The 23,630-nt window shown below is 52.7% G+C and overlaps 2 protein-coding genes and 1 long non-coding RNA gene across 16 annotated transcripts in view; 1 reads left to right on the top strand and 2 right to left on the bottom strand.

Moving 5' to 3' along the window:
* Positions 1-1,927, bottom strand: part of AP2A1 (adaptor related protein complex 2 subunit alpha 1) — a 37,347-nt gene extending 35,420 nt beyond the window's left edge. For all 4 annotated transcript variants that reach the window (XR_014806457.1, XR_014806458.1, XM_084961359.1 and 1 more), the window contains exon 1: positions 1,729-1,927. Coding sequence is in view for 2 of the 4 variants with exons in the window: in XM_084961359.1 (XP_084817485.1) it covers positions 1,729-1,795 (67 nt within the window). In the remaining 2 variants the exon portion in view is untranslated. The remainder of the gene's footprint in view (positions 1-1,728) is intronic.
* Positions 1,928-8,508: 6,581 nt separating this feature from the next.
* The window catches only part of TSKS (testis specific serine kinase substrate), a 17,830-nt gene continuing 2,708 nt past the window's right edge, over positions 8,509-23,630 (top strand). For 2 of the 9 annotated variants that reach the window (XM_084961572.1, XM_084961566.1), the window contains exons 1-7: positions 8,523-8,914; positions 9,218-9,443; positions 20,210-20,305; positions 20,508-20,591; positions 21,061-21,144; positions 21,709-21,995; positions 22,469-22,663. In XM_084961572.1, the coding sequence (XP_084817698.1) occupies positions 8,748-8,914; positions 9,218-9,443; positions 20,210-20,305; positions 20,508-20,591; positions 21,061-21,144; positions 21,709-21,995; positions 22,469-22,663 (1,139 nt within the window). In that variant the 5' untranslated portion in view covers positions 8,523-8,747. Of the gene's footprint in view, positions 8,915-9,217; positions 9,444-20,026; positions 20,132-20,209; positions 20,306-20,507; positions 20,592-21,033; positions 21,145-21,708; positions 21,996-22,468; positions 22,664-23,630 lie in introns of all 9 variants that reach the window. The other 7 variants (XM_084961573.1, XM_084961569.1, XM_084961567.1 and 4 more) reach the window with 7 other exon arrangements.
* Positions 17,986-23,630, bottom strand: part of LOC110261020 (uncharacterized) — a 21,195-nt gene continuing 15,550 nt past the window's right edge. Inside the window, exons 1-3 of one of the 3 annotated variants that reach the window (XR_002344723.2) lie at positions 22,456-22,591; positions 20,189-20,256; positions 17,986-18,100 (exon numbers count right to left, since the gene is read on the bottom strand). This is a non-coding gene — a long non-coding RNA (uncharacterized LOC110261020). Of the gene's footprint in view, positions 18,101-19,913; positions 20,257-22,455; positions 23,539-23,630 lie in introns of those variants that run through there. The other 2 variants (XR_014806618.1, XR_014806619.1) reach the window with 2 other exon arrangements.

Raw genomic sequence — 23,630 nt, 5'->3', positions numbered from 1 at the left:
CCCAGGGGCAGGAAGCTTTGTGCACTCTTGAAGCCCCCCCACCCCCACCCCGGAACACTGTCTGGCACCCCGAGTGATCAAAAAGCGTGTGTCAAATGAATGAATGAACCTTCAGAGGCAGGATGCTTTTATCAATGGAGTCGGCACAACAAGAAAACAGCTTCCCAGAGGCTGAATAACTTGCCAAGGGTCACAGGGTAGCTCTCAGAGGCAATATACTGGGCTCCTAACAACTGCCCCCCCAACCCCCAACCCCTCAAAGCTCCGCCCCTTTCATAACACCCCTGCCTGTCTCTCTGCCACCTGATACCAGTTTCCACACCTCCTGTTTACTGAGCACCTACTATGTGCCAGATCCTTCCATACCTACTAAACTCTCAAATCATCACTGGACACCCAGCAGAGGCCACTCCTCAGATCCAGCCAAATAACCAGAACAAAAGCCAAGATCTATCTAGAGCCTGGGATGTGTGAAAAGGCCTCACTCACATATGGCGTCACAACAGCCTCATCAGGAAGGTGCCATCAGCAGTCCCTCCTGACAGAGGAGGAAACAGAGTCCCTCAATTCAAGGTCACAGGGCTAGGAAGCGTCAGCGCTCCGACACCAACTCAAGCCTGGCTGACCCCAGAGCCCGTGCGGATACAGCCTCTGAAGCTCTTGGCAGCTCTAAACGCCAACACCCGCTCCCAGGAGCTGGGCGCTGACTTGGCACCAGGCCTCCCATAGTCACAACCATCCTTCCTGCTGGTGATCACTGTCCCCGTATTGATGTGGTCAGATGGGAGAGGGCTCCAGATTCAGGCCTGTCCTGCTCCCTGACCCATGACCCTGCTCTGGGACCAGGCTTCCTCCATCCCCCACTTCCCAGATCTCTTCCTCACAAATTCCTAAGGCCCCTAACCCCTTCTTTGAAATAGGGGTTCTCCTGCTTCTGGCACATCCTCTAAGCCCCCACATTGTAATATCCTCTCCTTTCCAAGCCCCCCAGGCCCCTGTCTCAGGCTCTCCAAAGACTCCACCTGCAGGAAGCGCCTCGAAGTAACCCCTCTTGTTCCTTCTCCATTGACCTCCGTGTTTCCTAAGAAATCTTCCATCCTGGAGCCCCTCTATCCCTCACCAGGGTCCCGCTATAGTCCCCCACCTTCCCATCCCTCCTCCCCAAACCCCTGGGACTTTCTATCACTCTAAAGTCCTCTCTATAAACTATAAACGAGCTGGGCACCTCGGTGACCTATCTAGCCCCTTCCCCTCTATGACACCCCCTCACCCAAGCTCTCAAGCCTGGCTTCCTGTGTTTCAGGTCTCCCCGTTCCCACTGGCCCCCTCCCACTCTATCGCTCCACAGGGTACCCCCAACCACCCAGCCATGCACCTCCTTTCTTTTCTGTCTACATCAGGGATTTCTCTGACCCCATGGCTAATGCGATCTCCTAGCTTTCTTTCATCCCCAGGGGACGCCTCTACGCCCCATCTCCGGGACTTTACTAGCGTCCTTTTCATTAAGACCCTCCCGGACGCCTCTAGCCACTCCGTGTCGTCACCTGAAGAGGCACAGTAAGACACTCTAAGACCCTCCATTACCCCCACCCTAAAGTTCCCCCCGCGGCCTCTCTATCCTCTCACTCTACGACCCCAATGGACTTCTATCCCCTAGGCCCTTCTGTAACCCCCGAGCCCCTCAATTCCACGCTTCCCCCGCCCAGGGTCCCCCGGCCGCGCTCTCACAGTTCCGGATGTCGGAGATGAACACCGCGAGCCCCCGCATCCCATCGCCCTTGGACACGGCCGGCATGATGGCGGTGGTGTCGGCTCCAGGCCTGGCCGGGCAGGGCACAGCGCAGCGGGGGCTGGCAGGCGGGGACCTGAAGGAAAGGACCCCAAGCAGCGCCGAGGAGCCTAGCCGGCCAAGGGGGGAGGGCGGGCTGGCGGGCGGGCGGGCGGGCAGGCAGGCCGCGTCTCCGCCCCCGGTCCCTCCCCTCCCAGCCGCCATCCTGAGCTCTCAGCTGCCCATTGGCTCGAATTACTGCCGTTCAGGCGCGGGTTCATCCCCACTCCCTCTCTCATTGGTGGCAGGACAAAGGTACGCCGTTACGATTGGTCCAGCACCCCCGTATTTCCGTTCGGGAGAGCGGGGTCGGGGCGTTGCTCGAGAGACGGGCGGAGTTAGGTTACGTACAGTTGGACCGCCCCCTCCGCGCGGCCGGGGCCAATACTGATTGGATCCGGTCGCTCTCCTAGAAGGGAGGGATTGACGTGAGGGAGGGCGGGGGGAGCGGGCTTGAGGAGGCGGGACTTGTGGTGACTGAGGCCAATAGATGGGCAGATCGCCCCCGCAGGCGTTGGGGATTTGCCCGACCTGTCCTACTCCCCCCCCGATTGGGCTGTTATGGGGGCGGGAGGAGAGCCACGATCCGTAGAGAACGAAGGAGAACGGGGGTTGTCGCTCAGCTGGGCTGGGATAGGTGGAGCAGCGCCTGCAATTCCCTGCTGCAGAGAAGGGGTTGGGAGGGGCAGGAGAGCGTGAGGTGTTTACTGCGCAAGCGTCGTTCTGATCCTCTTTCTCCCTACTCTTCACCACGCATTACTCCTTAAATCTTCCCGGAAGACGTTCCTTACCCCTTGTCTAGCGGCCAAGATGTTGGGACCTAATTTGTCCGGAGACCGAGTGTCTCAGAGCGGAGGAAACACTAATTCAAGTCTAGTCGCATTAAGCAGAGGTTAAAACTGAGGTCCAGAGAGGTTGAATGACTTGCCCAAGGTCACACAGCTCAGAAACGGCAGAGCCTGGGTTTAAAGTATATTTTGGCATTTAACCACTTGTTTTGCTTTTTAGGGCCGCACTTGTGGCATAGGGAAGTTCCTAGGCTAGGGGTGGATTCAGAGCTGGAGCTGCCAGCCTACACCACAGTGATGGAGGATCCAGGGGCCCTCTGTGACCTACACCACAGTTCCCAGCAATGCCAGATCCTTAACCCACTGAGCGAGGCCAGGGATGGAACCTGCATCCTCACGGATACTAGTTGTGTTGTGTGTGTGTGTGTGTGTGTGTGTGTGTTTAGAGCCGCACTGGCAGCATATGGAGGTTCCCAGGCTAGGGGTCGAATCAGAGCTACAGCTGCCAGCCTACACCACAGCCGCAGCAATGTCAGAGCTGAACGCATCTGCAGCCTACACCACAGCTCACGGCAACACCGGATCCTTAACCCCCTGAGCAAAGCCAGGAATCGAACCTGCAACCTTATGGTTCCTAATCGGATTCGTTTCCGCTGCGCCACGATGGGAACTCCAATAGTTGTGTTCGTAACCTGCTGAGCCACAGTGGGAACTCTGACATTTAACTGTTTTCCAATTATGCAATGCCTTTTTTCTTTTCTTTGCAACCACACCACCAGTAAACACACCAAATCAAAACTGTGAGTCTCTCCACCAAACTTGGAGCTCCTCAACCAGAAGGGGACTGACGAACGTTGCTAAAAGGAATGGGGGGATCTGCTATGTTTGGCCCAACCACCACCCCTTGGCGCCCCGGAGACTTTCTTTGGTTGACAGGCTTTTGGGAAGGCAAAGCCTCCCGGAACTCTAACACCCTGGGCTATTGAGAAATTTGGGGCAAAGGGAACTGGAAGAGTCCATTCTGTCACCTCGAGGAACTCAGCCCTGCCAGCCTCTTCCAACCTCAGAACTCGAGTATTCTTGGAATGAGCCTTGGGAGAGAGTCCTGCATGCTGGGAACATCCACTCTGAATCCTGGGGGGATGGGGAGAGCGAGAAGAGCCCACCTTCCAGGTTCGGTGGATCTGGCCATTCGGGTTTCCAGGAATGGGGCTTGGGAAAGTCTATTCTGGATTCTAGGAGGACAAATATTGCTCAGATGTTTCAGTGAGCAAGGACAGTCCATTCCTAATATGGGCGTGTGGGGTGCGTGTGGCGGGGGTGCTGTCTGCCTTTAAAGAACATTAAAAACAGCAACAAGGAGTTCCCATTGCAGCTCAGCGGTAATGAAACTGATTAGTATCCATGAGGATGTGGGGTCCAGCCCTGGTCCCATTCAGTGGGTTAAGGATCCAGTGTTGCCATGAGCTGTGGTGTAGGTCACAGACATGGCTCAGATCTGGTGTGGCAGTGGCTGTGGCACAGGCCGGCAGCTACAGCTCTGATTTGACTCCTAACCTGGGAACTTCCATAAGCCGAGGGTGTGGCCCTAAAAAGACCAAGAGAGAAAAAAAGCAACAACAAATTCTTAGGACTAGGAGTTGGGAAAATTTCTTTTTAGGGAAGATGCATCACAAGGGACTGGAGGAGTCCTTTCATTATGAGGGAGGAAGAAGTTTCTACCTGAGGATAACACCTTTAAATAATGGGGTTGGAACTGGTCTGCTTTTTGAGGAATGGTAAGAGAGACATCCAGAGTCTGAAGAAGAGGAACCATGAGGTTGCGGGTTCGATCCCTGGCCTTGCTCAGTGGGTTAAGGATCTGGCGTTGCCGTGACCTGTGGTGTAGATGGCAGACGCAGCTCGGATCCTGCATGGCTGTGGCTGTGGCGTAGGCCGGTGGCTACAGCTCTGATTAGACCCCTAGCCTGGGAACCTCCATATGCCGTGGGAAGCGGCCCTAGAAAAGACAAAAAAACAAAAAAACAAAAAAAAAAAAAAAAAAAGGAACTAGAGTCCAAAGAACAGGAAAATTCTGTTCCTAAGGAAGAAGACAAAGCCACCCTCTTCACATCCTTAATTCTCCACCAACCTCTCACCACTACCTCCAGCCCTTCACTCAGACCCTCCAGGAGCCAGAGAGCATTAATTCTAGGTTTTGTTGTGGGAGAAGGAAGTCCTCATTCTTCCAATCACGGGTAGAGGGGGGAACTCAGTCTCTCCCAACCTCCTCTAGGGCTCCAGAGTTAGCTAAAACTTTTATTTTATTTTATTTTATTTTATTTTGTTTTTTTTAGGGCCACACCCCCGGCATATGGAGGTTCCCAGGCTAGGGATCGAATTGGAGCTACAGCTGCCAGCCTACAGCACAGTCACAGCAACTCGGGATCTGAATCGCGTCTGTGACCTACACCACAGCTCAGGGCAATGTAGGATCCTTAACCCACTGAGCAGGGCCAGGGATCGAACCCGCAACCTCATGGTTCCTAGTCGGATTCGTTTCCGCTGCACCACGATGGGAACTCCCTAACCCATAAAATTTTTAACCCAATATTTAATCCATACACCCACATATGATCGTGTCAACATACTTGACATTCTTATTTTCCTAAGTTTTTGGAATCTGGTGTTTTCTACATAGAGCACATCTCAGTTGAGACTCGGCAAGTCACAAACTCAGCAGCCACAGGGCATTATTGGATGGCAGAAAATTATAAGATGGGATTGGAGCAAGACCATTCTGGGGTTCAGGGGCTGACCTATTGCTAAATTTTAAGACCAGGCCATGTAGAAGTTCATGTGAGTGTCCAGATGAGGTTGAGGCAAGGCTTCCTTGGGTTTTTTTGTTTGTTTGTTTTATTTACTTTTTTATTTTGTTGTCTTTTCTAGGGCCGCACCCGAGGCATATGGGGGTCCCCAGGCTAGGGGTCTAATCAGAGCTGTAGCCGCCTGCCTACACCACAGCCACAGCCATGCAGGATCCGAGCCACGTCTGCCACCTATACCACAGGTCACGGCCACGCTGGATCCTTAACCCACTGAGCGAGGCCAGGGATCGAACTGCAACCTCATGGTTCCTAGTCGGGTTCGTTAACCACTGCGCCATGACAGGAATTCCAAGGCTTCCTTGGTTTTAAGATGGACCATAAAGAGGGAACCCTAGGAGCCCCTTGAAGAGCTCAGGGGTTGAAACACAAAAGCTTCTAAGACTTTGACCAGCACAAATCAATTCCTGATTTTCTCTAGAAAAACTGGAGTCAGCCCCCTCCTCATTAATCACCAGACACTCTTGCCAGCTCCCCTCCGTGTCTTCACCCCAAACCAAAGCCAGAATGCACCCCGAAGCCAGCCACCTCCTCCCATCGCCACAGCCTCCCTCTGTACAGGCCACCACCACTGTCATCTTTTGCCTGGAACCTTGCAGCAATGTCCCTGGCCTTTCTCCCTGCTCTATCCCGGCCACTCAGGGTGCTTTTTGCCATATCAACCAGCCGCGCCCTTCCCCAGCTTAAACACAGCAGCCACCTGGCCTCCTCTTGGCCATTGAGACCTTCCAGAACCATTCCTGTTCCCTGCCGACCCCAGCTTTCCCCATGGCTTGCTCAGCCTTCAGGTCTCAGTACCACGTCCCCCCTTTAGCAAGAACTTCTGGATTAAGGGGTTTTTTGTTTTTGTTTTTTGGTCTTTTTGCCTTTTCTAGGACTGCATCTGTGGCATATGGAGGTTCCCAGGCTAGGGGTTCCTAGTGAGATTCATTAACCATGGAGCCACGACAGGAACTCCCAGATTAAGGGGTTTAAAGCCACCACTCCCTGTTTTGCTTGAACACATTATAAAAGTTTTTTGGTTTTTTTTTTTTAATGTATCTTAGCTTGGAGTTCCCTCATGGCTCAGCGAGTTAAGGATCCAACTGCTATGGCCCTGGTCACAGCTGCGACATGGGTTTGATCCCTGGCCTAGCCATGGGTGTGGCCAAAAAAAAAAAAAAAATACACATTACTGTGTATAAAAGAGATAGGAGTTCCTGTGGCGGCACAGGGGTAACAAACCCGATGGGTATCCATGAGGGGTTTGATCCCTGGCCTCGCTCAATGGGTTAAGGATGTGGGGTTGCCGTGAGCTATGCGGTAGGTCACAGATGCGGCCCAGATCTGGTGTTACTGTGGCTGTGGTGCAGGCTGGCAGCTGCAGCCTCAATTCAGCCCCTAGCCTGGGAACCTCCATATGCCTTGGGTGCAGCCCTCAAAAGACTGAAAAAAAAAAAAAAAAAGAGAGAGAGAGAGAGATAAAAAATAAGGCACAGGGAACTATATTCAATATGTTGTAATAACCTATAATGGAAAAGAATCCGAAAAATAATATATATGAATAACTGAAACATTGTAAATCAAATAGATTTCAATTAAAAAAATTTTTTTGTTTGTTTGTTTTTGGTTTCCAGGCCAGGGGTCGAATCAGAGCTATAGCCGCTGGCCTACACCACAGCCACAGCAACGCAGGATCCAAGCTGTGTCTGCGACCTGCACCCACAGCTCACGGCAACACCGGATCCTTAACCCACTGAGTGAGGCCAGGGATCAAACCCTCATCCTCTTGGATACTAGTCAGATTTATTTCCACTGCGCCACAATGGGAACTCCACCCCTACCAGGTTATTTTAAAGCAAGCTCCCCTCATCATATCATTTCATCCCTATCAGCCAGTTTCTTCTCTAACATTTCACTAGGAGACATTTTAAATATACAGAAAGTCAAAACAATTATACAGCAAACACCCATACGCCCCTCCGCTTTGATGCTGCCATTAACATTTTATACCCCTTGCTTTAGTTCCCAGGTGAGGGGCTGAGTCAGAGCCACAGCTGCCAGGCTATGCCACAGACACAGCAAGGCCAGATCTGAGCCGCGTCTGCGACCCACACCACCACTCATGTCAATGCCAGATCCCCGACCCACGGCGCGGGGCCAGGGATGGAACCTGCATCCTCATGGATACTAGTCAGATTCGTTTCTGCCGAAGCACAATGGGAACTCCCCAGGGTTCTTAAAAGGAGGAAATGTGGACACAGAGATAACCAGGTCCAGAGGAAAGACATGAAGATACAGGGAGAAAGCAGCCGTGAGCAAGGCAGGGAACGCCTAAGGACACGGGATACTAGGCGAGAGGCACGGATGCTCCTTCGCAGGAACCAACCCTGCAGGAACCTTGACCTCAGATGTCGGGCTTCCAGAATTACCGGACAATAACCGTGTGTGGTTTAAGCCACCCAGGCCTGGACCTTGTTCAGGCAGTTCCAGGGACCCGGCACCACTCTAGACACTGCAACGCCGGATCCTTAACCCACTGAGCGAGGCCAGGGATCGAACCTGCAACCTCATAGATACTAGTTGGGTTGATTACCACTCAACCACGATGGGAATTCCTAAATTCTTTTTTAATAGGTAGAATTCACTCACAATAAAAGGCTTAAATCCCAGGTGCACGAGTCCACAAGGTCCACACTGCCAGTGCCGGGTTTGGATTCCCTTTCTCTCGTGTACTGACATCTGGTAATTCCGCTCTGTTTCTGCTGCCTGCCTGTCCCCTCCCAGCACCCCCTCCCCATCTAAGATCCTCCAGGGCTGGCATCCATTCTGCCAGATCCTGGGAAAGTGACAAGTTCAAGGCCTTACAGGAAGAATCACGTCTGGAGCGCGCGCGGGGGCGGAGGGGGGGCGGTGCGGGGTGACCTCACAGTTCCTTTCAGGGAAGGCGAGTGTGGGCCCGATTCAAGGACTCGTGGTCCCGTCCATTGTAAGTTCCGGACTAGAATGAATGGATTCCATTGCGGTTCTAAAGCGGTCCGACAGAGGTGGAACTAGAATCCTGGCCAAGAGTTCACTGAGCGAACCCCAACCACCTACCCCCACCCCGGCAACGTGGGTCCCCTTTCCCCAGCTCGGCGCCCCCCCCCGCCCCCCGCCCCTGGGCCCGATGGTTGGGTCCTTTATGAGGCAGGCTTGTGGGGTCAGGGGCCCTTAAGGGGTCAGCGATCAGAGTAGGTGGAGGGTCTCAGAGGAAGGAGCCCTTGGGAGCCGGGCCCCCCACACGCCATGGCCAGCGTGGTGGTGAAGACGATCTGGCAGTCCAAGGAGATCCATGAGGCCGGGGATCCCCCTGCGGGGGTCGAGAGCCGCTCCCAGCTGGTCCCCGAGGCTCCTGGGGTGGCCAGCCCCGTCAAGGGGATCGCGAAGAAAAAGAAGGCCGTGTCCTTCCTCGGGTGGGTTTGTCGCACCCTATCGGGGACGGTCCTAGCGCCCTGCGCTGCCTCCAGCAGAGCAAGAGTCCCCCCGTGGGTGCTGCAGGCAAGGGGCGGGCAGGCAAGAGGGCAGTGGCCGGAGGTGGAGAGGAAGAAGGAACTATGGAGGACGGATGGAGGAGAAAACATCAGGGGTGGGGGCGGGGCTGGAAGTGGAAGAAGGACACAGGCCCCAGGAGTGGAGAAAGGTGGCAGTTAGAAGAGGTGGCGAGGCTGGAGGGCCTGGGGTGCACCTTGACCCTCCCCGCTGGTGCTTCTCCCCAGGGTGGAGCCTCGGATGTCCCACGAGCCAATGCACTGGTGCCTGAACCTCAGACGGTCCTCCGCCTGCACCAATGTGTCTCTGCTCAACCTGGCCACCATGGAGCCCACCGACTCTTCGGGGACAGACTCAATCACGGAAGACAGCGGCCTGCTGGCACTGCCCGTGCCCCCTGCCTCCCCCACCCCGCCCTGGGCTCCAGATGACCCAGACATCACGGAAATACTGGTGAGGGGCCCCTGGCTGGGCTGGGAAGATGGGGGGGGGGATGGGGGGGAGGCTCCTTGATTTGGAATCAGAAGGTTCTTCCAGGCCCTCTCCTCCCAACAGTCAGCCACGAAGCTGTTCCAACTGGAGTGAAAGATGCTGCTGCCCAGGAGTTGGCCTTTAGTGCATTCAGTCATTTCCAAATGTCCTAGAGGAGGCTGGGGTCACGGATAGGATTCAGACCAAGTCCCCAGGGGAGCTCCCAGTTGGTGAGAGTGACAACCTGGGGTGATAGCTTCCATAATGGAGGGGACCCTGAAGATCCCAGAAAAGGGCACCTCCCACCAGGCTCGGGGTATCAGGGAAGGCTTCTTGGCGGAGGCAGGGTTGGAGCTGGGCTTTGACGGATGCATAGGAGTTCTCTGAGGCAACCACCTCAGAAGGTGAGGCCAAACTGGGAGCTGAGCAAGATCGAGGGGAATTTAGACCATTCCTGACCACAGCATAGAATGTTACACCTTGGTCCTTTACCTCTCCCACCCACCTCCATCCTCTGGCCAGGCCTTTCCTGGCCCACGGCCTGAACTGGCCTCGACATGGACCCTGAGACTTAAACACTAAATATAACCCTGGTCATGATGATACAGTAAGATTCACGAGCATATGCTGGGAGCCTCAGTTTCCTCATCTGTGAAATGGAGATGCGTGCGTTCTTTCAACAAATATTTCCTACTATGTGCCAGGCACTGGCCTAGGAATAGGACTTAACAACAGTACCCAAGACAGAGTTCTGGCTCTAACTGTACCCGCCCCATGAGGTTGACATGACCATGAAACGCAGTTCATTCATCTAAAATGTTGACTAGTCAGCCACAGGCAGAGTCCGTGTTGTCATTGTATTATCCCCATTTCACAGATGAAGAAAGTGAGGCCCGAGAAGGTTACGGAGCATACCCAAAGTCACACGGCTTCTAAGTAGTGGAGCCAGGCTTGGGAGTCAGGGCTGGGGGCCACCCTGCATTGATGGGGGCAGCAGAGGTCACCGCAGGGGTCCTAAAGAGGAAGGCCTTGGCCCAAGCCGGCCATGATCAAGGAAGGCTTTCTAGAAGAGTCAACCAACAAGCTGGATCTTGAAGATAAGGAATACAGGGAAGGGTGTTCCACCTAGCTGGAACAGCGTATGCAAAAGGATAGAGGTTAAAAAGAGCCTGGAAAGGAGTTCCCATTGTGGCACAGTGGTTAACGAATCCGACTAGGAACCATGAGGTTGTGGGTTCCATCCCTGGCCTCGTTTCAGTGGGTGAAGGATCTGGCATTGCTGTGAGCTGTGGTGTAGGTTGCAAATGCAGCTCAGATCTTGCGTTGCTGTGGCTGTGGTGTAGGCTGGCAGCTGCAGCTCCGATTAGACCCCTAGCTTGGGAACCTCCATATGCCATGGGAAGTGGCCCTAGAAAAGGCAAAAAGAAAAAAAAAAGAAAAAAAAAAAAAAAAAGAGACTGGAGAAAAGGTTTTTGTGGCTAGATTGGGGCATGGAGGAGAGATGAGGCCGGTGGCGGTGGTGGGGGCACAGGACACAGAGGCTGGGAAGCGTGGGGATTCTCCAAGGCAACGGGGAGCCATTGAGGGTTCCTGGGCAGAGAAGAGGAGTGAGTCAGGCGTTTGCACTTCATTCCCATTTAATGAGCACCTACCATGTGCCGGGCACCGTGCCACATCCCTTTGGTGGGGCGGGGGTGGGGAGTGTCTCGTTTTCCTCCCTTAGAAGTTCTGCAAGGAAAAGAGAAGCATGACCAGCACGAAGAAAAAAACAAAAATGAGGTAGAGAGAGGTGGAGTGGCCCCTGCGTGGTCAGAGCAGGGTCAGGACCAGAAGAAGCTTAGTGCGTGTGATGCTCTCCTTCCCTAAGAGCTGCCTCTGAACCCGGGTGGGAGATGTTTGGAGGAGAGGGACTGGAGGCAGGCAGGCTGGAGAGGAGGTGGGGTGGGGGTCCAGGGTAGGAGGACCAGGTGGAGAGAAGGGAGTGGACAGAGAGAGTCCGGGTGGGATGGATGGCCCCGAAAGCATCTCCTCGCTCTCTCGGCTGAGCGGCACTCAGGCTTGCAGAGGTCTGCCTCCCACTGGAGCTATTTCTGAGTCACATCCCCCAGTGGATTGTGATGCCTGAGAAAGAGCCCTGGGGGGGCCACGATCAAGGTCAGATGCAGCTGTGAGCTCACTGTGGGGCTGCAGGGGAGCATCGGCCTCCACGGGGCTTCAGATGCCTTCTCTGTGAAGTGGGAAAAGTGCTGACAGCCAGCACCTTCGGGTACGTGCGGGAACAGCCAGGTGGTGGACAGCAAGCACGCGGGCTGGCACTCGGCACCAGAGCTCTCATAGGAGAGAGGAGGGGGCGGAAATGCAGAGGGAAAGGAGCACAGGGTCCCAGAGAGAGGAGGGCCGGGACTCAGAGACGGGGAGACAGAAAACCAGGGACAGAGGAGGGGGACAGACACCCAGAGAGGGAAGGAACAGACCCAAGAGAGAAGTGAGACAGGGAAGTGGAGCACGAGGGTGGAGACCCTGGGAGCGGTGGAGACCCTGGGTTAGAGAGTGACAGGTCCTGCGCTGGATGGAGGGTCAGCCGAAGAAGGGGAGAGCAGACAGCTCAGGCTGCGGGTCTTAAGCTCTGACACCTTTATAGGCCAAAGGATGCAGCCAAGGAGGTGGTACCCCTTTGGGGGAAGGTTAGTGCCTCCCTGCAGAGCTGGCCAGGGCGGACTTTGGAGCCCAGCTTGGGACGCATCCTGCTGTTTGCAGATTTCCCTGCAGCTGCTGGGCGGGGTGGGGTCTTGGTGCTGAGCCCATTCCTGGTAGGTCCTGCTCTGTCATCATTAAAGATGCTGATGCTAATCCCTGTCCCTGGTGTACTGCTCATATCGCCTTGACCCTTCCTCATGGCCCTCTGAGCAAGGTATCACCACTCCCAGTCGATAAGAAAGGAAACAGAGGAGTTCCCGCTGTGGCACAGTGGGTTAGGGATCAGACTGAAGCAGCTTGGGTCGATGCAGAGGTGTGGGTTCAATCCCCTACCTGGCACAGTGGGTTAGAGGATCCGGTGTTGCCGTAGCTGTGGTGCAGGTTGCAGCTATGGCTTGGATTCAATCCTTGGCCTTGGGGAAAGGAAGAAGAGAGGGAGGGAGGAAGGAGAAGGAAGAGAAGGGAGGAAGAGGCAGGCCTGGAGGGAGGAACTGGATTACCCAGTCGTATGGCATGTGGTGGCCAGGGAAGAATGTGTCCCCAGGTCTGACTCCCCCTCATCACTTTTCAGCCAAGACACAGAGGCTCTGCCTTTGCCATCCCTCAGATCTGCTCTCAGTGGAGCTAAGACTCCCCTCCAGTGATTCTAGCTGCCCCTTTCTTTTTCTAAATATTGACCCAGGGCCTTTCTAGACCAGCCTGCATCCCTCCCAACAGCAGCCCTGTGGGAGCTATTTGTCTCTCTTATTTTATAAGCAGAGGAACGGAGGCTTACAGAGGTGACGTCCCCTCCTGTGGTCACACAGCTAGGAAGTGGGAGACTGAGCTGACCCCGCGACCTCCTCCCCTAGTTTTCCAGAACAGCTGTGCACAGGAAACCCAAGACGTTCTAGGTCTTCAGCTTAAAAAGATCCCTTTGTGTATTGGTTAGCTATTGCTGTGAAACAAATGATTCCCAACCTTAAAACAACAAACCTGGCATTCCCACTGTGAGCGGTGGTGTAGGTCGCAGATGAAGCTGGGATCCGGAGTTGCTGTGGCTGTGGTGTAGGCCAGAACCTGGAGCCCTGACTCCACTCCTAGCCAGGGAACTTTCACATGCCTCAGCTGTGGCCCTAAAAAAAAAAAAAGCAAAACAAACAAAAACCTGCAGCAGTTCTGGCTTAGGGGGCTCATAAGGTTACAGTCAAGATCGTGGCAGGGGCCGCAGTCATCTGAAGGCTAGACTGGGGCTGCATGTTGTTTCCAACATGGTGCACTCCCGTGGCTCCTGGTTGGAGGCCTCAGTTCTTTGCCACATAGGCCTCTCCTGAAGTAGCTACTTAGGACATGGCAGCTGTCATCCTCCAGAGAGACCAAGAAGGAAGCCAGAGTTCTTTTTATGAACTAGTTTAAGTCACAGACCATCACGTCTTTTTGTTGTTGTTGTTGCTTTTTAGCGCCACACCTGCGGCACGTGGAGGTTCCAGGCTAGGGGTCCAATTAGAGCTGTAGTCGCCGGCCTACACCACAGCACAGCAATGCCAGATCCGAGCCGCGTCTGCAACCTACACCACAGTTCATGGCAATGCCAGATCCTCAACCCACTGAGCAAGGGCAGGGATGGAACCCGCAACCTCATGGTTCCTAGTTGGATTCATTTCCACTGCGCCACGATGGGAACTCCCCGGCCATCACTCCTGCCTTATTCTATTTACTAGGTATGAGTCACTGAGTCCCGCCCTTTCTCAGGTGAAGGGAATAAGGCTCCACATTTGAAAAGAGCATCAAAAAAATTATGGACTTTTTTTTTTTTTTTAAATCGCCATGGTTTTTTGGTGGGGGGGCATTGTTTTTTTAAAAAATATTCTCTTAATGATTTTTTTTCCATTATAGTTGATTTGCAGTGTTCTGAGAATTTCTACTGTACAGCAAAGTGACCCATCATACATATATACATACATTCTTTTGGGGCATTGGTTTTTTGTTTATTTGTTTGGTTTTGCTTTTTTAGGGCTGCACCCGTGAAATATGGAGGTTCCCAGGCTAGGGGTCGAATCACAGCTGTAGCCGCCGGTCTACACCACAGCCACAGCCACAGGGGATCCAAGCCGAGTCTGCAAGCTACACCACAGCTCACGACAACGCCGGATCCTTAACCCACTGAGCAAGGCCAGGGGATTGAACCTGCGTCCTCATGGATGCTAGCTGGGTTCGTTAACTGCTGAGCCACCACGGGAACTCCTGGGGTGCTGGTTTTTAACTAATTTTTTTTTGTAGATGCCTTTCACCAGGATGAGGAAATTCCTAATTTCCTATTTCTAATTTGTTGAGTGTTTTTATCATAAAAAAGGTGATAGATTTTGTCTGATGCTTTTTCTGTCCATTTGCATGATCGTGTCCCCCCCCCCATATTCTATTAATATCGTACATTACATGGGTTAGTTTTTACGTTCAACCAATCTTACATCCTGAGATAAATCCCACTTGGCGTGGTGTATAATCCTTTTATATGCTGCTGGACTTGGTTTGCTAGTGTTTTGTTTAATTTGTTTGTGGCTGTTTTCAGAAGGAACGTTGGCGTGTAGTTTTATGATATTGTGATGCCTTTGGTTTTAGTATCAGGGCAACACTGGCCTCATAGAATAAGCTAGTTCCCTCCTCTTTATCTGGTGAAGTGTTTGAGATTAATGGACAGCAATTTTTCGTTTTTGTCTTTTTTTAGGGCCACACCCACGGCATATGGGAGCTCGCAGGCTGGGTTTGAATCGGACCTACAGCCACCAGCCTACGCCACAGCCACAGCAACGCCAGATCCAAGTGGGTCTGCAACCTATACCCTTACCCCGTGAGTGAGGCCAGGGATCAAACCCGCAACCTCATGGATACCAGCCAGATTCATTTCTGCTGAGCCATGACAGGAACTCCAGTAACTATTTTTTAAATGATTGGTAGAATTAACCAGTGAAGCCATCTGGGCATTTTTCATTGGAAGTTTTGGGGTTTTTGTTTTGTTTTGTTTTTTTGGTCTTTTTAGGGCTGCACCAACAGCATATGGAGGTTCCCAGACTAGGGGTTGAATCAGAGCTACAGCTGCTGGCTTACGCCACAGCCACAGCCACATCAGATCCGAGTCACGTCTGAGACCTACACCACAGATCATGGTAATGCCGGATCCTTAACCCACTGAGCGAGGCCAGGGACCGAACCCGAAACCTCATGATTCCTAGTTGGATTCATTTCCACTGCGCCACAATGAGAACTCCCATTTTTGGTTGGAAGTTTTTAAATTATTAACTCAATCTTGTTACTTGCTATAGGTCTATTCAGATGTTCTGATTCTTCTTGAGTTTTGGTAGTTTGTATTTTGCTAGGAATTCTTCCATTTCATCTAGGTTATCAAATTTGATGACATACAATTGTTGAATGTGTTCCCTTAGGAGCCTTTCTCCTTCTGTAGGGTTGGTAGTAATGTCCCCTCTTTCCTTCCTGATTTTAGTAATTTGAGTCTTCTTCCTCTTTTTTGTGGTCAGTCTAGCTAAAGATTTGTTCATTTTGTTGACTTTAAAAAAAAAAACAACAACTTCTGGTTTTGCTGAATTTCATCTACTGTTTTTCTGTTTGCTATTTCATTTTCCCTCTGCTCTCATCTTTATTATTTCCTTCCTTCTTCTAGCTTTGGATTTAGTTAGCTCTTCTTTTTGTAGTTTCCTAAGGTGGAGTGTCAGGTTACTGATTTTGACCTCATCCTTGATAGAGGTGTTTACAGCTCTAAATTCCCCTCAAAATACTGCCTTGCTGCATCCCATAAGTTTGCTGAGTTTTTTTTTTTTGGGGGGGGGTCTTTTTAGGGCCCGACTCATGCATGGCATATGGAATTCCCAGGCTAGGGATCGAATCAGAGCTGATGCTGGCCTATTCCACAGCCACAGCAGGCAGGATCCAAGCCACGTCTGTGACCTACACCACAGCTCACAGCAATGCCAGGTCCTTAACCCACTGAGTGAGGCCAGGAATCGAGTCCATGTCTTCATGGATACTAGTTGGGTTCTATACCACTAGCCATGAAAACTTCCCATGGGTTTTGATATGTTCTGTTTTCATTTGCCTTCATTCCAAAATATGATTTCTCTTGTGATTTCTTCTTCCAGTCATTTGCTCTTTATGAGTGTGTAGTGTTTTTATTTGGCTACTCTCCTGGATCAGATCCAAGCCACAGTTGCAACCTACCAGATCCTTAACCCACTGTGCCAGGTCAGAGATTGAACCTGCATCCCAGCACTCCAGAGACACTGCTGATTCCACTGTACCACAGCAGGAACTCCTATGAGTGTACTGTTTCTTTCTTTTCTTTTCTTTTTTTTTTCTTTTTTTTGTTTTTGTTTTTGTTTTTTTTTTGTTTTTTTAGGGCCACACCCATGGCATATGGAGGTTCCCAGGCCAGGAGTCCAATTGGAGCTGTAGCCGCCGGCCTATTCCACAGCCACTGCCATGCCAGATCCAAGCCACATCTTCAAGCTACACCATGGCTCACAGCAACACAGATCCTTAACCCACTGTGCGAGGCCAGGGATCAAACCCACATCCTCATGGATGCTAGTCTGGTTCATTAACTGCTGAGCCACGACGAGAACTCCTGTTTTTCTTTCTTTTTTTTTTTTTCTTTTGCTTTTTAGGGCCACACCCGTGGCATATGAAGTTCCCAGGCTAGGGGTCCAACTGGAGCTACAGCTGCCGGCCTACACAGCAACTGTGGGATCCAAGCCTCATCTGCAGTCTACACCACAGCTCACAGCAACACTGGATCCCCGACCCACCAAGCAAGGTCAGGGATCGTACCTGCATCTTCATGGATACTAGTCGGATTCATCTCTGCTGAGCCACGACAGGAACTCCTGTTTAATTTCTACATGTTTGTGAGGTCCCTGAATTTCTTTCTGCTATTTATTCATATTTTCATTCTTCTGAGGTCATCAAGCTCAGAGAACATACTTTGTATGATCGCAATCCTTTTCAATTTGAGACTTGTTTTGTGACTTATGCTATGGTCTATCCTGGACCATATGGACAATGTTTCACGTACACTTGAAACAAATATGTATTCTGCCACTAGGTGGGGTAATTCTATAGATGTCTGTTAGGTCTGGTTGGCTTATACTGTTGAAAGAAGTCCTCTGTCTCCTTTCTCATCTGCTCCCTGGTTGTTCTATCTACTTTTTGTTTGTTTGTTTTTTAGGGCCATACCCGTAGCATATGGAGGTTCCCAGGCTAAGGGTCCAGTTGGAGCTACAGTTGCCAGCCTATGCCACAGCCACGTGAGATCTGAGCTGCATCTGCAACCTACACCACAGCTCACAGCAATGCTGGATCCTTAACCCGCTGAGGAAGGCCTGAGACCTCATGGTTCCTAGTCAGATTTGTTTCCACTGTGCCACGACGGGCACTCTTGCTCTATCCATTCTTGAAAGTGAGGTATTGAAGTCTCCAACCATTACTATCAAATTGTCAATTCCTCCCTTCGAGTCTGTCCATTTTTGCTTCATGCCTTTTGAAGCTCTCTTAGGTGCATATATATTTCTGACTGTAATAATCCTTCTCAAGGACTTGACTCTCATTTTGGCCAGTTTTTTCATTGTTTTTTTTTTAATGAAGAGGTTGGATTTGGGGGTTCCCAATTCCACTTTTCTGATATCACCTTAATACAATATTTCCCATTGCACTTGTTCTCCAGAGCAGTCACGCAAGAAATGTGTGTGATGTTGTGCCCAGCTCACAATGGAGAAAATTTATTTTCTCTTTTCTCTTTGTGTATTTGTTCAGTGGCTGTGAAAGAAATCAAAGTATCTGGTTTAAGCAGGATAGTTTATTGCCCACATAAATGTCTCAAGTGCAGCAGGTCTGCTCTTCAAACATAGATGGGTTACAGGCTCTGGTGTTCAGCTCTTAAGACACAAGTCTGGCTGCTATAACAAAAAGACACAAAATTGCATAGTTTAAACAAGATGAAAAATGTTCTTTCTCTCCCATATAAAAGTATTCGTAAGTGGTTGGAGTTGAGTATGGTGGCTCTATGGTGTTGAAGATCCGGTCTAATTTTTTTTTTTAATCATTTTTGGCCACCCCATGGCATATGGAGCTCCTGGGCCGGGGGTCAGATCCGAGCCACAGCTGTAACCTAAGCCACAACAGTGGCAATGCCAGATTTTTAACCTTCTGTGCCAGGCTGGGGATCGCACCTAGTTCCAGCACTTCCAAGACACCACTGACCCCTCCTGCGACACAACAGGAGCTTCAAGGATCCAGTCTTCCTTTATCTTCTGCCTTCCATCTTTTGTTTTGTTTTGTTTTGCTTTGCTTTGCTTTTTAGGGCCACACCTGTGGCACATGGAGATTCCCAGGCCAGGGGTCAAATCGGAACTGTAGCTGCTGACCTACACTAGAGCCACAGCAATGCCAGATCTAAGCTGTGTCTGCGACCTACACCACAGCTCATGGCAACCCTGGATCCTCAACCCACTTAACGAGGCCAGGGATCGAACCTGCATCCTCATCCATCCTAGTCAGATTCATTTCCGCTGTGCCATTGACGGGAACTCCCTTTTTTTGTTGTTGTTGGTTTTTTTTTAGGGCTGCACCTGTGGCATATGGAAGTTCCCAGGCTAGGGGTCGAACTGGAGCTGTAGCTGCTAGCCAAGACCACAGCCACAACAATGGAAGATCCAAGCTGCATCTGCAAACTACACCACAGCTTGTGGCAACACCAGACCTTTAACCCACTGAGCAAGGCCAGGGATCAAACCTGCATCCTCATGGACACTATGTCAGGTTCTTACCCTATTGAGCCACAATGGGAACGCCTTCTGTCTTCCATCTAATGGCCCAAGACAGCTGCTCTGGCTTTAGCTATCAACTTTTTTTTTTGTCTTTTTGCCTCTTCTAGGGCTGCTTCCTGCAGCATATGGAGGTTCCCAGGCTAGGGGTCCAATCGGAGCTGCACCACCACAGCCACAGCCACGCGGGATCCGAGCCGCGTCTGCAACCTACACTACAGCTCGAGGCAACACCAGATCCTTAACCCACTGAGCAAGGCCAGGGATGGAACCCGCAACCTCATGGTTCCTAGTCAGATTCGTTAACCACCGAGCCATGACGGGAACTCCAGCTACCAACTTTGTAGGGAGAAAAAGGGAGATGTTTTCCCTCCTTTCCTTTATTAAAGGCATGGCTTGGAAATCTCCTACATTATTTCTCCTCACATTCCATTAGACAAAACTGAGTCACATGGCCACCCCTGGCTGCAAGGGTGCCTGGGAAATGTAGTCTTTGGCTGGGCCATCATGTACCAGGCTAGGTCTCCTACACGTGTGGAAGATGGGAGAGTGGATTCTGTCACCTGCAGCCCTCCTGAGCCAGTTTGACAGGAATCACAAAGCATTTTACGGTGATATAAGGCAGCGATGAGCAGAAGCCATATGGCATCATGGTTTAAAACCAATGCTCTGAGTGTAAATTCTGATAAGGCCACTTCAGGTACATGTGTCTAGGACAGTACAAGGGATGTCCCCTCTCTGAGCCTCATCTGTCTCACTTGCAACATGGTCCAAACAACCTCCACAGACACGGCGTTGTGAGGCTTAAAGGGAAAACGTGGAGAGATGCTTGGCTTGGTGCCTAGGGCGAGCTTGTATCTGGAAGGTGGGTTATCTTTAGAATTCTCCACTGCCTGGAGAGACAGACAGAGCATGTGTTTCTAACAATTTACCTGATTTCCATGTGTGGACTCAAAAGGCATTTATTTCAGGTGAAGACCATCCCCTCCCAGAGCTCAGCTCGCCTCTCTACCCCTGCTCCCTTCTGGATCCTACTTATTTTTCTTTCCACCCCCTAAGCAGAACACGAATCCGCTCCTCGGCTTTATGGAGCAGGAATCCAAAGAAGCCAAGAGACACAGCCCTGGCCCCCGAGTCCACAGCTATTTCAGGGCAGAAATCAAGGTGTAAAGCCGCTTCTGGACTTTGGCTTGGGGCTGGGCTGTGCCCCCACGCACCCACCGATCTCCCCTTCTTCCTCAGAGTGGGGTCAACAGTGGATTGGTCCGCGCCAAAGACTCCATCACCAGCTTGAAAGAGAAGACCACCCGCGTTAACCAGCACGTGCAGTCGCTACAGGTACGCGGACCAGCCCGCCCCGCAAACACTTGCTCTTCCCTCAGGGCCACGCTCCCCTCACAGAGCCATCCTCCAGCTCAGTGCACTCGTCGCCCAGGTGGGGAGACCGAGGCTCAGAAGGGCCAAGGACCTCCCTGCCTCTCCCCACCCCTGGGCTGTCTCCTTGAGGCTCTGCCTAACCCTCCTCCCTTCCGTGCTCCAGAGTGAGTGTTCCGTGCTGAGTGAGAATCTAGAGCGAAGGCGGCAGGAAGCGGAGGCGCTGGAAGGGTACTGCAGTCAACTCAAGGTGAGCGGCAGCGGGGCAGGGGCGGGGTGGGGAGAAGGGAGCCCAGGTAGGAAGTGGCTGAGAGGCAGAAGGGAAGAATGAGTGGGGGGCAGGAAAGGGGAAGAGGGGAGGGGAAAGGGAGCCTGGGCGAGGTCTGAGGAAGAACCAGGTCTTTAGCCGAGGCAACCCAGCTGGGACAGGGCAGACCCATAAGCAGAAAGCAGACCTTGTGGAAGGGGGGGGCGTGTCTTGGATGCGGGATTGGGGTGTCTTGGATGGGGGGGTTGGGTGTGTCTTGGATGTGGGGTTGGGCTGTCTTGTGTCTTGGATGAGGGGTTGGGCGTGTCTTGGATGAGGGGTTGGGCGTGTCTTGGATGAAGGGTTGGGGTGTCTTGGATGCAGGGCTGGGATGGGAAAATAGCGAGGGTAAGGGCTGGGAGGCGGAACTGGAATGGGAAGGCAGGGCCCCCGCCCTGGTGTCCTGACCCAGGAGAACTGCCGGAAGGTGACCCGGTCGGTGGAAGATGCTGAAATAAAAACCAACGTCCTGAAGCAGAACTCTGCCCTGCTGGAGGTAAGGGGGAGCGGCCCAAGGATTTGGGGAAGGGGATCAGACACCTGAGGTCCTTGAGGTAGACTTCAGGTGGGACTTCCCGCCCTGCCGCCACCACCACAACCACACTGCCCCTTCACGTCTGTGGTCCTCCTTTTCCATCAACAGTCCTATTCAAGTCCCAGGGTGAGCGTTTCAGGTCGGACTTGGAGTGGGGATGCCCGTCCTGCCCACTCATTTACCAACAAAATGTTGGAAAAGCTTCAGTTGTTCTTTCTATACAGGAGAGACTGGAATTTGCCACCTTGGGGGACTGAAGTAGGGGTGGAGGGCTGGATGGAGCCGTGGAGGTAGGCATTCAAGGTTAAAGTGAAATGGACACCAGCTAGGCTTCCAGTGGGACATCCTTCCCTGGTAACAGCAAGCAGGAGTTCATTTAGACTTCCAGTGGGACTTCCCAATATCCCATCCTACATCCATTTACTTTCTAATCTCAGGAACTCATTGGGCGGAATTAGGGGTGGAACTAGTGATTGTGGGAGGCTAGGCGCCAGATTCGGTAACCCTACCCTCCTCCCGGCCCAGGAGAAGCTGCGCTACCTCCAGCAGCAGCTGCAGGATGAGACGCCGAGGAGGCAGGAGGCCGAGCTGCAGGAGCTGGAGCAAAAGCTGGAGGCTGGCCTCTCCCGGCATGGCCTGGGCCCCACCACCCAGCCTCCAGGCTGCTCCGGCCTGCCAGGGAGTCCCGACGAACCCCGGAGACCACGAGGCCTGGCTCCAGGTGGCTGGGGGATGGGGCCCCGGGCAGGGGAGGGCCCCATCCTAAGTGAGCAGGAGTTGCAGAAGGTCTCAACCGGCCTTGAGGAGCTGAGGTGAGTGGCTTCCCGGCAAGGGCCCAGGAGGTGAAGCCCTGAGGGGCCTCGTCGGGAGTGTTTTGGCGGCAGTGACCCAGAAGGGCAGGAATTTGAAGAACTGAGTTTTGAGCAGAGGGCCGGAGGCAGGGAGGTGGGCGGGTTTTGGGAGGTGGCAGGTCTTTGGAGGCGCAGAACTCAGAGGTATAGGGCTGGGGTGAGCGGTATCTTGAGAAGGAGGTGTCTGGAGAAGCTGATGTGGGGCTGGGAGGCAGGTCGGCCGAGGGAAGGCCAGGATGCCTGATAAGAGGACAGAGGCTGGGTTCTGGAGTACAAGAGGATTCCAAGAAAAGGACAGGACAGGAGAATTCTGGGACTAAGTGGGGCCGGACTCGGTAACCCTATCTTCCTACCCCGCGTGGTCTTGGCAGGCCGGTGTCGATGGGGGACTGTCCAAACCTAGCCCTGACCCGTTCCTTACCTCTGCCCTCCAGGAGGGAGGTGTCCTTGCTGACCGCCCGGTGGCATCAGGAGGAGGGGGCTGTGCAGGAGGCCCTGCGGCTGCTCGGGGGCCTGGGCGGCAGGCTCGACGGATTCCTGGGCCAGTGGGAGCGGGCACAGCGCGAGCAGGCGCAGACCTCACGGGGTCTGCAAGAGCTGCGGGGCCGGGCGGACGAGCTGTGCACCTTGTAAGGGCCTGGGCAAGCGCACAGTGTGGGGAACGTGGGGGGGGGGGGTTCCTTGAGGGAAAGGGGTGGGCCAATCATCTGGAGCCAATCAGGTGGGTGTGCTGACAAGCGGACGCTCCAATTAGAGAGTAGGGAGGGGCATGTCATACCTAATAAGGACTGAGGGGCGGAGCCACTTCGAAAAGATGTGCGTGCCATTCCTTAAAAGGACAAAGGGCAAGGCGAAGTAGAAACAGGGTACACTAATGGGGGGGGGCGCATTACGGATATTAAACCACAAAAGGAGGGAGCAATCAGAGCAAGAAAGGGGCAAGGCGGGGTGGGGTATTGCAAACTGAGTGGAGACGGAGGGAAGTGCAGGACTAATCTCGGGTGGCGCCTTTGCTGGGACTACAGGTTTTCCCACCATTCAAAAGTACAACAGGGAGTTCGCTTCCTGGCGCAGTGGTTACAACACGACTAGGAACCATCAGGTTGCAGGTTTGATCCCTGACCTCGCTCTGCGGGTTAAGGATCTGGCGTTGCCGTGAGCCACTCATGGCAGACGTGGCTCGCTGTGGTTCTAGTGGCAGCTACAGCTCTAATTCGACCCCTAGCCTGAGAACCTCCATATGCCGTGGATGCGGCTCTAGAAAAGACCCCCCCCCCAAAAAAAAAGTAAAGCAGGAGTTCCCGTCCTGGCTCAGCGTTAACCAACCCAACTAGGATCTATGAGGATGCGGGTTCGATCCCTGGCCTCGCTCAGTGGATCCCGCGTCTAGGTGAGCTGTGGTGTAGGTCGCAGCTCAGATCTCCTTCCCTGTGGCTGTAGCGTAGGCCGGCAGCTGCAGCTCCGATTGGACCTCCTCGCATATGCATATGCTGCGGATGCGGCCCTAAAAAGATTAAATAAATAAATCGAGTTAAAGCACAGACGCTCATAGACAACAAATGCTGGGATACTGACTTCAAAGATATGGTGGCTTGA

This window comes from Sus scrofa, chromosome 6, assembly GCF_054392235.1.
Source record: "Sus scrofa isolate SSC_HxYL_T2T_F1_AM1 chromosome 6, Sscrofa_HxYL_maternal_Yorkshire_Landrace_v2.0, whole genome shotgun sequence".
In the NCBI taxonomy this organism is placed as follows: Eukaryota; Metazoa; Chordata; class Mammalia; order Artiodactyla; family Suidae; genus Sus; species Sus scrofa.
Note: the sequence above shows the minus strand (reverse complement) of the source record. Positions and strands in the feature narration are given on the sequence as shown.